The 14,412-nt window shown below is 39.6% G+C and overlaps 1 protein-coding gene across 3 annotated transcripts in view; it reads left to right on the top strand.

Moving 5' to 3' along the window:
• HPS5 (Hermansky-Pudlak syndrome 5) overlaps positions 1 to 14,412 on the top strand; it is a 44,552-nt gene that overhangs the window by 24,893 nt on the left and 5,247 nt on the right. For all 3 annotated transcript variants that reach the window (XM_011992922.1, XM_011992924.1, XM_011992923.1), the window contains 11 exons: positions 84 to 242; positions 799 to 985; positions 1,658 to 1,781; positions 2,618 to 2,767; positions 4,851 to 4,928; positions 5,798 to 6,375; positions 10,139 to 10,259; positions 10,463 to 10,618; positions 11,432 to 11,551; positions 12,720 to 12,833; positions 14,265 to 14,371. In XM_011992922.1, the coding sequence (XP_011848312.1) occupies positions 84 to 242; positions 799 to 985; positions 1,658 to 1,781; positions 2,618 to 2,767; positions 4,851 to 4,928; positions 5,798 to 6,375; positions 10,139 to 10,259; positions 10,463 to 10,618; positions 11,432 to 11,551; positions 12,720 to 12,833; positions 14,265 to 14,371 (1,894 nt within the window). The remainder of the gene's footprint in view (positions 1 to 83; positions 243 to 798; positions 986 to 1,657; positions 1,782 to 2,617; positions 2,768 to 4,850; positions 4,929 to 5,797; positions 6,376 to 10,138; positions 10,260 to 10,462; positions 10,619 to 11,431; positions 11,552 to 12,719; positions 12,834 to 14,264; positions 14,372 to 14,412) is intronic.

Consider the following 14,412-nt stretch of genomic DNA (forward strand, 5'->3'; position numbering starts at 1 on the left):
ACCTAGACCTCTTTCAATATATCGGCCATTTGAATATAGATTTACCTACAAATAGCTATTCCATTGCAATATTCTTTTATTAGGCAAGAAAAACTTTGACTGCAGATAAATTGGAGCATTTGAAATCTCAGCTGGACCATGGCACCTACAATGATCTAATTTCTCAACTGGAAGAATTGATATTAAAATTTAAACCTTTGGATTCAGCTTGTAGCAGTAGAAGAAGCTCAATTTCATCACATGTAAGTATTCTCACCTTTAAAGGATTTTTCCACCTTTGGTTGTTCTTATTTACCTCTAGGATCCCCAAATTTGTTGCCCTTTCCATTTAGATTTTTTGGTGGGAAGGGGTGAACTTTTGTTCAGCTACCGGCCCAGCTCTGTGAAGCCTCCATTTAGGTGTGTCTTGGAGCCACATTTTGTTTTGTCATTGTTTATTATTTTCTGTTCCCTGATGTACTCATATAGCTCCCAGAATAAGTTACGTTGCTCTAATATGTGATTTCAGGTGCTTCATGCTAATTTGAGTCTGAACGCAGCTCCGGATTATCTCATTTAATCCCCATTCTCACTACTACGCTTTATGAAGACAAGCTGGTGAAATATGGCAGCTGATGCCACTGGCACACGGAGTGACCCAGCTGCCAGGCACCTAAGCCTTGCTCATCAGTTTGTTCTAATAAGCCATAATGGTTGTTATTAACTTTCCACTTGAGTGTTGGTATTTCTTTACAGAAGTTATATTAATGTTATAAAGGAAATTTTTACATTTTTTTTTGGAATTCTTTTAATTTTTAGGAAAGTTTCAGCATCTTGGACTCTGGTATTTATCGTATCATTAGTAGTAGAAGAGGCAGTCAGTCAGATGAAGACTCTTGCTCCCTTCACAGCCAAACCCTCTCAGAAGATGAGAGATTTAAAGAATTCACCTCACAGCAGGAAGAGGACCTGCCAGATCAGTGCTGTGGCTCACATGGAAATGAAGGTGATGAATATGTCTGTTGTTGGTTCCTGATGTGAAGCCATTATATTCCACAAGCTCTTGTTACCAGGATTATCTTGTGCACAGAAGTTCTCTGAAGTGTTAATAATTTTTAACATGTTGATAGAACTTTCCATCCAGATCCGCAGATATGCTGCCTACTAGAAGAGTTGGTTTATGTTTAGTATTTTTTCCCCTCATGTTTGGACTAACATTAGGGCCTATTTTTGATCATGCATCAAAATGCTGGAAAGGTTATGAAAGAAAGGTCATTAACCAAAAGAGTGGGAAGGTTTTATCCTGACTAACCAAATTATTTTTCATCAGGAATGAAAAATTACTGCAGTTTTGGGGGTCATTGCCTTCCTTTTTCGATGTGCGAGTATTCCTGTGGCTGAACTATTGAGAAGAGAATAATAGAGACCCTAAACTCCCTTTTTGACTTATGGGGACTCAGGGTTAGTAGGCAAATGAAGGTACCTGCCTCTGTTTTATGTGGACCATCCCGTGCATTTTGTAAACCTGTGTTTCGCTCATTTGTTTCTGGGTCAATTGTGATTTTGGTATTGAATCCTTCATTTCTTTCGGTTTATTCATTTCAGAATTTTTTTGAAGATTAAAACAACTCCCACATGATTAGATTTTGTTTCTTTTTTTCCTGATTCCATTCATTAGACAATGTTTCTCATGCTCCAGTGATGTTTGAGACAGATAAGAATGAAACTTTTCTCCCCTTCGGCATTCCATTACCATTTCGTTCTCCATCTCCTCTTGTGTCTCTTCAGGCTGTCAAAGAAAGGTAAACCAATTAGTCTTGTCATTTAATTCCATTTCTGATCTTACTTCAGTTGTCACATTAGAGAGAGAATGGAAAATGAGAAAAAAGAAGTCTCTTGTTTTCCATATAACTTGTCATATGAAGCTATTAACTTCTCATTTACCTTGGGGAATCTAGTTTCCCTCTGTTTTAGTAGCTGGTATTTGAGTTGTTGCAGGTGTAGGTGTCCACACCCTCAAGAGATCAAAAATCAAAAAATCTCTGATGGGAATAGTTTCCATGTATCATTAGTCTTTAGTTGATCCTTTCTAATGGTCAGTTTGGGCTCAGACTTGGAGTCTTTTCAGAATTCTTTCTGGCTACTCCATGGGACCAGGGTTGACATTTGAGTTTGAGAGAGGACTTTGTGCAGCTACTTAGCTGTGTATCTGAGTCTTACTGGGTACAAGTTTTGCTTAAGAAGGCTATATTGTGACTAGTTAACAGCTGAGTTACATGAAGCAATTCTTTGTTGTTCTGTGACCAGAATGGGGCTGATGATCACATGGTTTTGCCCAAGTTTATAGAAATATTACAGATACAGCTGGAGTTAAAGACCTTTTCTTTAGCCCTGAAACACTGGTTTCTTAGAGCAATTTAGTAAATAATGGGAATCATTATATTGTAAGTTTTATATGGGGCTTATGTGAAATACTATTATTTGAACAGAGAAGTTGCTATAAACAGTCTTTACTAAGTCCAAGTTGCCTCCCTAGGACTAATGGAAACACAGAAAAGTCAAGAATGAAAACCTGAGTTTTCATTCTTGGCAGTAATAAGTTTTTATTCATGTTAATTTTTTGGTATTTGACTTCTAGTGTTTCTAGCTTTGTGCGTAAAACTACTGAGAAGATTGGCACCCTTCACACAAGCCCTGATTTGAAAGCGAGACCAGAGCTCAGGGGTGATGAGCAATCATGTGAAGAGGATGGGAGTTCAGATACCTGCCCAAAGGATGAAGACACCGAGTAAGCTCTTAGACATCAATCTCTATACATTCTAGGGAATCCAGCTGTCAGTTTTAAGAAAGCCATAGACCAACCTTGTGCAGCCTGTGGCCCGTGGGCCTCATGTGTTCCAGGACCGCTTTGAATGCAGCCCAACTCAAATTTGTAAAGTTTCTGAAAACATGAGTTTTTTTGTGATTTTTTTTTTTAATAGCTCATCAGCTATTGTTAGTGTATTTTATGTGTGGCCCCAGACAATTCTTCCCGTATGGCGCAGGGAAGCCAAAAATTGGACACCTGTGCCATAGGCTATGTCCTTTTCAAGAAGGCACGTGTATGTCTGCATTCATTGAAGATTGTTTGTGTAGCTTATAAAATTGTGAAGTTCCACAAAGTGTTGAAAAATCACATCACCCTGAAGCAGATCTATAGAGCCGAGTTTTAATTTAGTACCTCTTCCATCTTTCCCCTGCATAACTCCCCTCCTTCCCCCATAATCTCTTCAAACTTCTGGGATCTCACAGGAGTATTATATTAAGAGTAGGATGACCAAGGATCTAGACCTTGTCCTGGCTCTGCTTATGACTAGTAGGTGACTTTGGGAATGTCACTGATGCTCTCTGGCCTGCAAGATCCAAATGTGCTATTATTTGATGAGTCGAGGACTCATCAAGCAATAGCAAAAGGACCACCTTTTATGTTCATCTAATTGTCTCATGTAACATAATACTTTATTCTCTAATAAACAGAGTATTAGATTGAGATAATGAAAAAGAAAAGAAGGGATTCTTTAGGCAATGAAGACACTGTTGATCAAACAGTTGGCATTGATGTCCTGTCAGGTACCTTCCCGTGATATGCTGGTGGCCTGGTCCTTGTGTAGCAGAGTTGTAGTAGAGCCCTTGATTGGGCATAGTGTGGAGTATCTTGTCTTTCTGGCTTCTGCCTTACAGTTTAGGGAATCTGGGTATTAAAGGCAAGCAAATTCAGCACTTACCCAGGAATTAAGAGAGAAACCCATGGGACCAGTGTTTGGACACCAGTGGTATTGGGGTTTGGAAACCCATGGACAGCCAGATGAAATAAAAGATTTGTAATCCTCAGAATAACTTAGTGAATCCATGTGTTTATAGAAAAAAAGTACAGATTTTTTGACATGACATTTAATGCAGCCTTCTATCTGACCGTAGCTACCTTCCAGCCACATTTTCTAAGTGCTGTAAATTTCACTCCTGTCAGAGAACTAAGTGTGTACTCTGATACCTCACTACCTTTCTTCATGCTATGTCTTCTATCCAGAGTATTCTCCCACCGTTTTTTGTAACACAAATAATACCTCCTTAGGAATCTGTCGCTTTCCCTACTCAGAAAAATTATTTCTTCTTCTCTGCTTTCATATCACAATGCTCTTTAAAGAGCTGGTCTTTGGTATTCAACTTACTCTTCTTTTAAATTATACTTAGTTGTTTGCATGCCTTTCTTTCTAATGAGAGCTTACTGGAGCTTATCACCTTGAGGCCAAGGACCACCTTTTCTATTCATCTATTCGTCTGATGTAATAATACTTGCCATTTAGTAAGTGTAAGAAATATTTGTCTAAGGGCTGGGCGCGGTAGCTCATGCCTGTAATCCCAACACTTTGGGAGGCTGAGGCGGGCGGATCACGAGGTCAGGAGATCGAGACCATCCTGGCTAACGTGGTGAAACCCCATCTCTACTAAAAACACAAAAAGTTAACTGGGCACAGTGGCGGGTGCCTGTGGTCCCAGCTACTCAGGAGGCTGAGGCAGGAGAATGATGTGAACCCGGGAGGCAGAGCTTGCAGTGAGCAGAGATCACGCCACTGCACTCCAGCCTGGGCAAGAGCATGACTCCGTCTCAAAAAAAAACAGAAAAAAAAAAAAGAAAGATTTGTCTAAGAAAGCTCTGAGGCTGAGGCAGGGAGAATTGCTTGAACCCAGGAGGCGGAAGTTGCAATGAGCCGAGATCACGTCACTGCACTCCAGCCTGGGCGACAGTGAGTGTTTTTTTTTCAAAAAAAAAAAACAACTCTGATCCCCTCTAACTCTTGTGAATGTTATTGTTATTGTTCACGTTTTCTTAGGGAGGAAAAAGAGGTAACTAGTCCACCACCAGAAGAAGACAGGCTCCAGGAGCTTAAAGTAGCAACAGCGGAAGCAATGTGAGTATAATGAGAAACCTTTATAGTGACTTCTCAAGGCAGTTTAGTAAATGAAGTGAATCATTATATCGTAACTTTTTTATGGGTCTTATGTGAAATATATAGTTGATTAGAGAAGTTGTTATAAATGGTCTTTCCTTTTATTAAGTCCAAGTTGCCTTCCTAGGATTAATAGGAAAAACCCAGGCACTGAAGTTTTCATTCTTGGCAGCAATAAGATTTTTTTCATGTTAATTTTTTGGTATTTGACTTTCAATATTCCTAGCTTTGTGTGTAAAACTTCTGAGATTAGCAGCCTTCACACAAGCCCAGAATGGGAATGACTTTCTGAGTCCATCAGTAGTAGTCCTGTGATAGTTTGGGGCAGAGGTAGCCTCATCTGGAATTGAAATTGAAGAATTAGGCTGGGCGCGGTGCCTCATGACTGTAATCCCAGCATTTTGGAAGGCTGAGGTGGGCGGATCGCTTGAGCTCAAAAGTTTGAGACCATCCAGGGCAACATGACGAAACCCCAAATACCAAAAGTAGCTTGGTGTAGTGGCATGTGCCTGTATTCCCAGCTACTCAGGAGGCTGAGGTGGGAAGATCACTTGAGCCTGCAGTGAGCTATATTTGTGCCACTGCACTCTGGCCTGGGTGACAAAACAAGACCCTATCTCCAAAAAACAAAAAAAAGGGGGGGATTAGTAAACACTGCCAAGTTTATGTTTTCTGTTTTGTCATCTGTTGAGACAGTTTTTATTGAAAGAGTTGAAAAGCAACATTTATTCCAGATGAGTATGTTACATTGGTTAGGTTAATTTAGCTTGAATTAATTTGTTTTAAGAAAGACACATGAAACAAATTTCATACTTATCTGTCTTGTATAGGACCAAGCTACAGGACCCTCTGGTTTTATTTGAATCCGAGTCTCTGAGAATGGTTTTACAGGAGTGGCTTTCATATTTAGAAAAAACATTTGCCATGAAAGACTTTTCAGCCATTTCAGATACTGACAACTCGTCCATGAAATCGAACCAGGATGTACTATTAGTTAATGAATCAAAAAAGGGAATATTAGATGAAGATAATGAAGAAGAAAAAAGGGACTCTTTAGGCAATGAAGAAACTATTGATAAAACAGCATGTGAATGTGTAAGGAGTCCAAGGGAGTCTCTGGATGACCTGTTTCAAATATGTTCTCCATGCACCATTGCAAGTGGTCTTCAGAACGACCTGGCTGAATTGACAACATTGTGTTTGGAGTTGAATATATTGAATTCTAAGACCAAAAACACCAGTGGACATGCGGACCACACTTTGCAACAGTACTCTCCTGAAATTCTGGCTTGCCAATTCCTGAAGAAGTACTTTTTTCTCCTGGACTTGAAAAGAGCAAAAGAGAGTATCAAGCTTAGTTACAGTAATAGCCCGTCTGTTTGGGATACTTTTATTGAAGGATTGAAAGGTAATACTCAGATTGCCTTATCAAAGATAGAAATTTGTATAAAAAAGCAGTAGCAGTTTTGAATTTTGGGGTTTAAAAAAAAGATTTAAGTAGAAAATCACATCTGTTCTGGTCAGCCCTTCATTCTGTTTTCCATTCATTTTAACTTTTTTTTTTCCTCTTTTTTTGAGACGGAGTCTTGCTCAGTCGCCCAGGCTGGAGTGCAGTGGCGCAATCTCGGCTTACTGCAAGCTCCGCCTCCTGGGTTCACGCCATTCTCCTGCTGCAACCTCCCGAGTAGCTGGGACTACAGGCACCCGCCACCATGCCCAGCTAATTTTTTTTGTAGTTTTAGTAGAGATGGGGTTTCACCATGTTAGCCAGGATGGTCTCGATCTCCTGACCTCGTGATCCACCCGCCTCGGCCTCCCAAAGTGTTGGGATTACAGGCGTGAGCCACCATGCCTGGCCTCATTTTAACTTTTAATAGTTCTTTCAGACATTGGTTACATTTACAACTGGATTATAAGAAATTAGTTTTTTAATTTTTATTTATTTTACTTTTTTTGAGACAGTTTCAATCTGTTGCCCAGGCTAGAGTGCAGTGGCACCATCTTGGCTCACTGCAACCTCTGCCTCCTGGGTTTAAGAGATTCTCTTGCCTTAGCTTCCCAAGTAGCTGGGACCACAGGCGCGCACCACCACGCCCGGCTAATTTTTGTATTTTAGTAGAGACGGGGTTTTGCCATGTTGACCAGGCTGGTCTCAAACACTTAACCTCAAGTGATCCACCTGCCTTGGCCTCCCAAAGTGTTGAGATCACAGGCATGAACCACTGTGCCTGGCCCTATTTTTTATTTTTAGAGACAGGGTCTCACTCTGTGGCCAGGCTGGAATGCAGTGGTGTGATCATGGCTCACCGCAGCCTTGACCCCTTCAGTTCAAACAATCCTCCTGCGTCAGTTTTATGAGTCATGGGATTATAGGCGTGTGCCACTGTACCCGCTGATTTCTTCATTTTTTTTATAGAGATGGGGTCTTACTGTGTTGCCCAGGTTGGTCTTGAAATCCTGACCTCAAAGCAGTCTTCCCACCTTGACCTCCCAAAATGCTGGGATTATAGGTGTGAGCCACCATGCCTGGCCCTAGAAATTAGTTTTATTTCTCTCATAATGACATTCAGAAAATGGTAGAGCAGTGCTGGGGAAGTTGAGGTTAAAGTAAAATGTTTGTAAATGCAGATATATTAAAAGAAGAAAATCTCTCATGTAACTTACTAATACAGAAATACTATATGGCGTACTTGTTGTGTGGCAGATATTATGGTAAGCACTTTTCAGCATTGTCTCATTCATCCTTACAATAATCTTTGGAGTAGATGGTGTTATTTCATTTTATAGGTAAGCAATCTGAGGCAGAGAGAGATCTTAGGTGGCTAAACTGCTGTAATAAATATCTCATAATGTAGTAACTCAGACTTATATAGAAGTATGTTTCTTGCTTATGTAACAGTCCAGGACAGGTATTCCAGGTCAGTGGGTAGCTGTCTTCCAGGTGGTAATTCAGCATTCCAGCATTCCAAGTTCCTTCCATTATTTTCAGCTCCAGCTTCCCTTAAGGGTTGCGGTTGTGTTTGGGTTGCTATGTCTGGGGAAAGCATGTAGAACGTGGTGTCTTACAGGCCTGGCCTGGTAGTGGCTTACATCTCTTCTGTATACATTTCCATTGGTGAAAATTCCGTCATATGGCCCCAACTAATTGTAAAGTAAACTGGGAAATGCAATCTGTCCAGGAGGAAAAGAATGAATATAGGTGAAGAACTTGCTTACATGTCTGCCTCAGAAACTTTGGTGCACAGCCAGCAGTATCTACCTTGGCTGAAGGTCACACTATGTGTCATCCTGACATATAATAGAAACCAGCTCTCACACTCTAAAAACTATATGCATTGCCCTTTCTGCAGCCATAGTTCCATGTTTTTGAAGAAGTGAATTTTCTTAATTCTAAATTCTGCTTGAATAACAGATGCCATATTTCTAATAATTAATTTAGACTTTAAGCAAACTTTTCATTCATTACCAAAAGTGAATAGAGAAACGTTTTTATGTCAACTTACTTAAAGATATTTTAGCTTTCTAGAAATATGGATCTATAGTTACAGATCTGCTTTAATTCAAATACAGCAGTTAAAAGCATAATTATTTTTTTCTGAGTTGAGGTAGATTGTCTTTTGTGCAAAATAAGAAACAAGTTATTTCTCCTCACAAATGTGTGACATTATTTCTCATTGTAAATTTACTGTATCTGTCTCTATTATGTGATCATACCCAGTCACAGAAGAGCAGAAAAGAGTCTCCATCGGCCAGAGTGGTAGTTGTTACTACCAGTGCTGGCTAGAGGAAGCATGGTGGGCAATTTGAGTGATGTGGCTGCTTACTTGAGTTTAAGTGAATATGTCTGGTTTAGCTCGCACGCAGTCGTAAGGCTTCCCCAAACCTCTGAATGGCATCCTCCTCTGAATTCCTTTAGAGTACTTATTGCCTGACACAGTCAAATGGGAAACGAGACTAGGAAAAAAATGACTTATTAAAAAAAACATGTATCAGAATTTGAACCTGGTGAGTAGCCCTCACCCTTCTAATGATGTTATAATTATGGGAAACAGCTTTTGGAACTGTTATTTGGGATTTGCCTTCAGAGCCAGTTGAAAACTACTTGCCCAGCCTAGGCAACATAGCAAGACCCTGTCTCTACACACACAAAGACACACGCACCAGCCTATGTAATGTAGCAAGACCCTATCTACACACACATACACATAAACACACACACACACCAGCCTAGACAACACTGCAAGACACTGTCTCTGCACACACACACACACACACACACACGCACACACCCAGGCATTGCATCTAGGCAACGTAGCAAGACCCTGTCTCTCCACACATGCATGTGCGCATGTGTGCACACACCAGCATTGCAGCTAGGCAATGTAGGAAGACCCTGTCGCTGCACACACACACACACACACACACACACACACACACGGCCAGGAGTTCAAGGTTGCAGTGATCGCTACCGCACTCCAGCCTGGGCAACAGAATGAGACTCTGTTTCTAAAAAACTAAAAAAAGAATACTTGGAAAAAAACCTACTTTACTTTAGATTCATACTTTTTTTTTTTTTTTTTTTTTTAACCACAATAGTTTTAGATCATCACTCACTTCTTTCACAGACTTGATTTTAAATGACTTGGCTATTCCAAAAAGTCAAATATTTTGTTCTTCAGAGAATGAATATTTGCTATACTGATATCTTTAAAAATAGGTCAAATATTTTAAAATTATTTTCACTGAATTTAATTCTAAAAGATGGAGTAGGAATACTAGTTCTAGAAAAAACTGAGCAACTTGGCATTGATGGTAGCTAGGTATATTGCCTTGTGATGTGTGTAGATATGGACGGTCACTATATATAGCCCTAGACACTCATTATTTTAAGAGTAATAGTCACTGATGTATTAATTATATGTTCCTTTGTCTTATTTAAAACCTTTAATATGCTTTGCCTCCCAATTTGATTTTAAGGTTCTTAAAAGTAGAGATTGCATCTCTTGTTCTTTTATTTGTTTCTCCTACAATGCTTAACAAACATTGGGCCTTGAACATAATAGGTCCACACAGTAGGTAAGTGACTGATGATTTCTGAATGAGCATGTTCATAAATTGAATATTTCCATCTAAGAGATAAAGTTTGGAAAAGGGTATGCTTTATATTTCAGAAATGGCAAGTTCCAATCCTGTGTATATGGAGATGGAAGAAGGAGATCTACCAACAAGGTTAAAGTTACTAGATGACAAGGTTCCTTTTGATAGTCCGTTGTTAGTTGTTTATGCTACCCGGTAAGTTGTCCTATATATTGTTTTTATGAACTAAAGCACATGCTTTTTTTGTGTATATTTTAGTCTCTAACGTGTTGCTCATTTGCATATGAGGCAGCTTCCGTTAGTATATTTATTTTCATTTGTAGTAAGTAACCTAAATGTAACCAAGTTATAGCATTTCACTGAAATTAGAGACTAAAGTGTTTTGTTTTTAAATGCAGGTTGTATGAGAAGTTTGGGGAATCTGCTCTTCGATCCTTAATCAAGTTCTATCCATCCATTTTGCCCTCGGATATCATACAACTTTGTCATCATCATCCTGCTGAGTTTTTGGCCTATTTAGACAGTCTGGTGAAATCAAGGCCTGAAGATCAGCGGTGAGAAGGAGAAGATATTTGCAGACTCTCCTTTCTTTTGATAGGGCATTGTTTCTCTTTTATAAGCAGGTGTCACATTGTTGCTGTTAATTACCAAGGGGTTGAGGCACCTACTATGGAAGAGGAGGATTTGGGCAGCCTTGTAACATTCTGCCACATGTCACAGCACACATCACAAATGTGCATGTACCACACTTCTTCCCTCCCTCTCAGAGATTCTCAGATCAGTGCAAAATTAATCCCTTGATTCAGGGCCTGGACTAAGAAGATAAGCTTCTTATTGTCTTTGCAGTGAGTAGATTCACTGCTACCTTTTTATTGACATAGATCTCAGTTCCAGCTCTTCTTTTTTTAGGCTGATGTCTGATTTTCTATCTCCCCATGGTTGTAACACTCGTGACCTGTGCCCCTGGCTTATTAGACTAGCAGCTTCCTCCTTTTTTCTTTTGATTGGTTCACATTTGCCACAATGTTGCCCAAGCTGGATGCAGTGGCTATTCATGGGTGTGATCGTAGCATCCTACAGCCTCAAACTTACGGCCTCAGTGATCTTCCTACCTTGGCCACACTAGTTTTTATTTGTCTCTTTCTTTCTCTCCTTTTTTTTTTTTTTTCTTTTTTGGCCCTTTGACATTTTCCTTGTTATCTTGGAGCTTAGTTGCCAGCATTTCTAGACATTTTGTAGCAGAAGAGTCTTCGAGTTATTTCTTCTACTGTATTCGTCTCTTAATCAGGTTTTCTTCACACTCCCCACATTTTATGTTTCCTTTCTTAGTGTGAAGATTGGTGACTTTTTCCCCAACTTTCTCTTAGGTCATCTTTTCTTGAGTCCCTTCTGCAACCAGAGTCTTTAAGGTTGGATTGGCTGCTTTTGGCAGTGTCCCTTGATGCTCCACCAAGCACCAGCACAATGGATGATGAAGGTTATCCCAGGTACAGAAGAAGTCCTCTTTCTTTCTTTCTTTTTTTTTTGAGACAGGATCTCACTCTGTCGCCTAGGCTGGAATGTGGTGCTAAGATCATGGCTTCCTGCAGCCTTGATCTCCTAGGCTCAGGTGATTCAACCCTCTCACCTTAGCTTCCTGAGTAGCTGGGAATACAGGAGCACACCACTCTGCCCGGCTGATTTTTTGTACAGATGAGATTTCGCCATATGGCCCAGGCCAATCTCGATCTCCTGGGCTCAAGCGATCTACCTGTCTTGGCCTCCCAAAGTACTGGGATTACAGGCGTGAGCCACTGCACCTGGCTAGGAGTCTTATTTCTAAGGATTAAGCTCCAGTGTTCCTTTGGAATGGAACTGGTTTATTCACATATGGCATTCTGGGCTCACTTTAGGAATAGCTATGGAAGAGACTGACCCAAGTCATGGTAGTAATGAGATGAAGTGTATTTCTTAGTGGTTCTGAAATTATTTGGGGTCACCCTGTAAGAATCTGATGATTCCTTTTAGAAAAATGCAGTCTTGCAAAATTGTGCACAACTGACCCCCTGCAGGTTTTTCATGGTCCTACATTAAGAGACCTTGATGATAGCCTGTGAGAGGGTAAAACTGGGTTGGGGGGTTAGAGAGATAGGTATGTAAGTGTTTTCTTCCTAAACATTTGTCAAGGAATTTCTAGACATAACCTGACCTGATTTAGGACTTTAAAAATAAAATAAAATTCAGGCAAGCTACACATGGCTACTTGTGTCAGAACTGTTCCTTGTGTTTTCCCCCAGGAGAAACTTCTTAAAAGACCCCCAAATGCCAGTCTTACATTCCTAGCAAAAAGTCTAGAAGGATATGCAGTGGTTATCTGTGAGTGATGGAATGATAGAATTAAAAGAAGAAAAAATAATTTATTTCTTTTGCTTTTGATTACCTAAAGTATCAAAAAAGAATTTCTTTTGCTTTTGATTACCTGAAGTATCTAATCTTTAAAAATAAACAGGTTATAGGAAAAATATCTGTTTTTAATTTTTCAAAAGCCAAATAGCAATGTTTTTAAAATGTAGTAATAGAATGCAGTTAAACTCTATTCTTACCTATTAGGTGATTAGTAAGCATTTTCTAGAGTTTATTTCCTATCTGATTTACTGATTCTTTTTCATTTCATAGGCCTCATTCACACTTACTTTCCTGGGGTTACAGTCAGCTGATCCTTCATCTAATTAAGCTTCCTGCAGATTTTATAACGAAAGAGAAAATGACAGACATCTGCAGGTCTTGTGGGTAAGTGAGAATTTTCTTAGAAACTGAAGTTAAGATTAGAAACATTTCAGTTAACAACCTTATAGTTAAGGGTCTGAATTAATACACATTATTATTTGGGGAGTCTCTTTGCTATTTAAAAGCACCTTTTTGTTTTAAGTGATAGTAAATTAAACGTGTTTTTTCTGTTTAAATTTCGTGCTTTTTTTTTTTTTGTATAGCCTTTTGCTAATTCCCCTCCACTCCCTCTGCTTAGTTGCCAGCCCCAGTTCTCAGGCATGTAGATAGTATTTCATTAAGCACCAGATTGTGTGATACCAATTATAATTGATACAGGCTTTTATAATTAATATAGTAAGAGAGAGATCAAAATGGGCTCAATAGAACCGCTGGTGAAGGACTCAGGGAGGAGGTGAGATTTTGAAGATAAAACCTCAAACCTGGGTAGGATTTGTATTTATAAAGGAGCCAGGAGAGGGTGAGTTAGGTGAGAGAGAGCAAGGGCGTGGAAAACTGACATTGCTTATTATCCACATCACACTTCAGTCAGTTATTTATTGCCTGGTGATGCTGCCTTATGGCTCCACCTGGATTATAAACTTTTGGAGATAGCGACTTGTGTCTTTCTTTTCCCTCATAATGTCTATATCTAATTTGTGTAGTGGTAGGCACTTGATACATATTTGTTCATTGATAATAAGGGCTGAGTCTGGCCAGGTGATGGGTGACAAGATAATGCAGGACCTTGAAAGCTGGCAGAAGTATTTGGTTATCAGTAGAGACCCTTTTAGACTAAACTTTTTGGTGCAAAAATTGCATAATGAAAGTAGAGCTTTCTAGAGATCATTTCTGATGTCATACATGAGAAGGCTGGAGACAGAAGGCCAGCTAGGAAGCTGTTGGAGTAATTCAGATATGAGTGGATTGGTGATTAGTGGGGCAGCAAAAGGAACACATCCAGTGGGCATTTCAAAGGAAAATGCGGTGGGACATGCTGATACTGGATATAGCAAATGAAGGAGGGGGAAGAGTCAAGGAAGACTTCCAAGGTTTGAATGTTTGGAGAAGAAACATGCTAGGTTTGTGTTGAATTTTAAAGTTTATAAAGTGAATAAATTTTAAATGCCTTGTAATTGGAGCTTGGCCTCAAATGTCAGCATTTGTTGCCAGTTTTTTTGTTTTTTTTCCATAGATCAGGGTCATCTAATATAACTTTCTATCATAGTGGAGATATTCTACTGAACTGTCCAATGGTGGCCACTAGCCACGTGTAGCCATTGACTACTTGAAATGTGAATATGTTAACTGAAGAGCTGACCTTCAGATGTTATTTACTTTTAATTAATTTAAATTGAAATAGCCACATGTGACTGTGTCTGCTGTTTTGAACAGCACAGCTCCAGATAAATTTATGGTCTTTTATTCCTTTCTTCAACTTTGGTCTCTTTAAAGTTTCTGGCCTGGATATCTAACTCTCTGTTTGGAGCTGGAGAGAAGAAGAGAGGCCTTCACCAATATTGTGTATCTGAATGATATGAGCCTGATGGAAGGGGACAATGGTATGTCAGTCCTAACTGGTTACTCTTGGTTGTCAATTTTT

Source organism: Mandrillus leucophaeus, unplaced genomic scaffold (assembly GCF_000951045.1).
Source record: "Mandrillus leucophaeus isolate KB7577 unplaced genomic scaffold, Mleu.le_1.0 Scaffold420, whole genome shotgun sequence".
NCBI lineage: Eukaryota > Metazoa > Chordata > Mammalia > Primates > Cercopithecidae > Mandrillus > Mandrillus leucophaeus.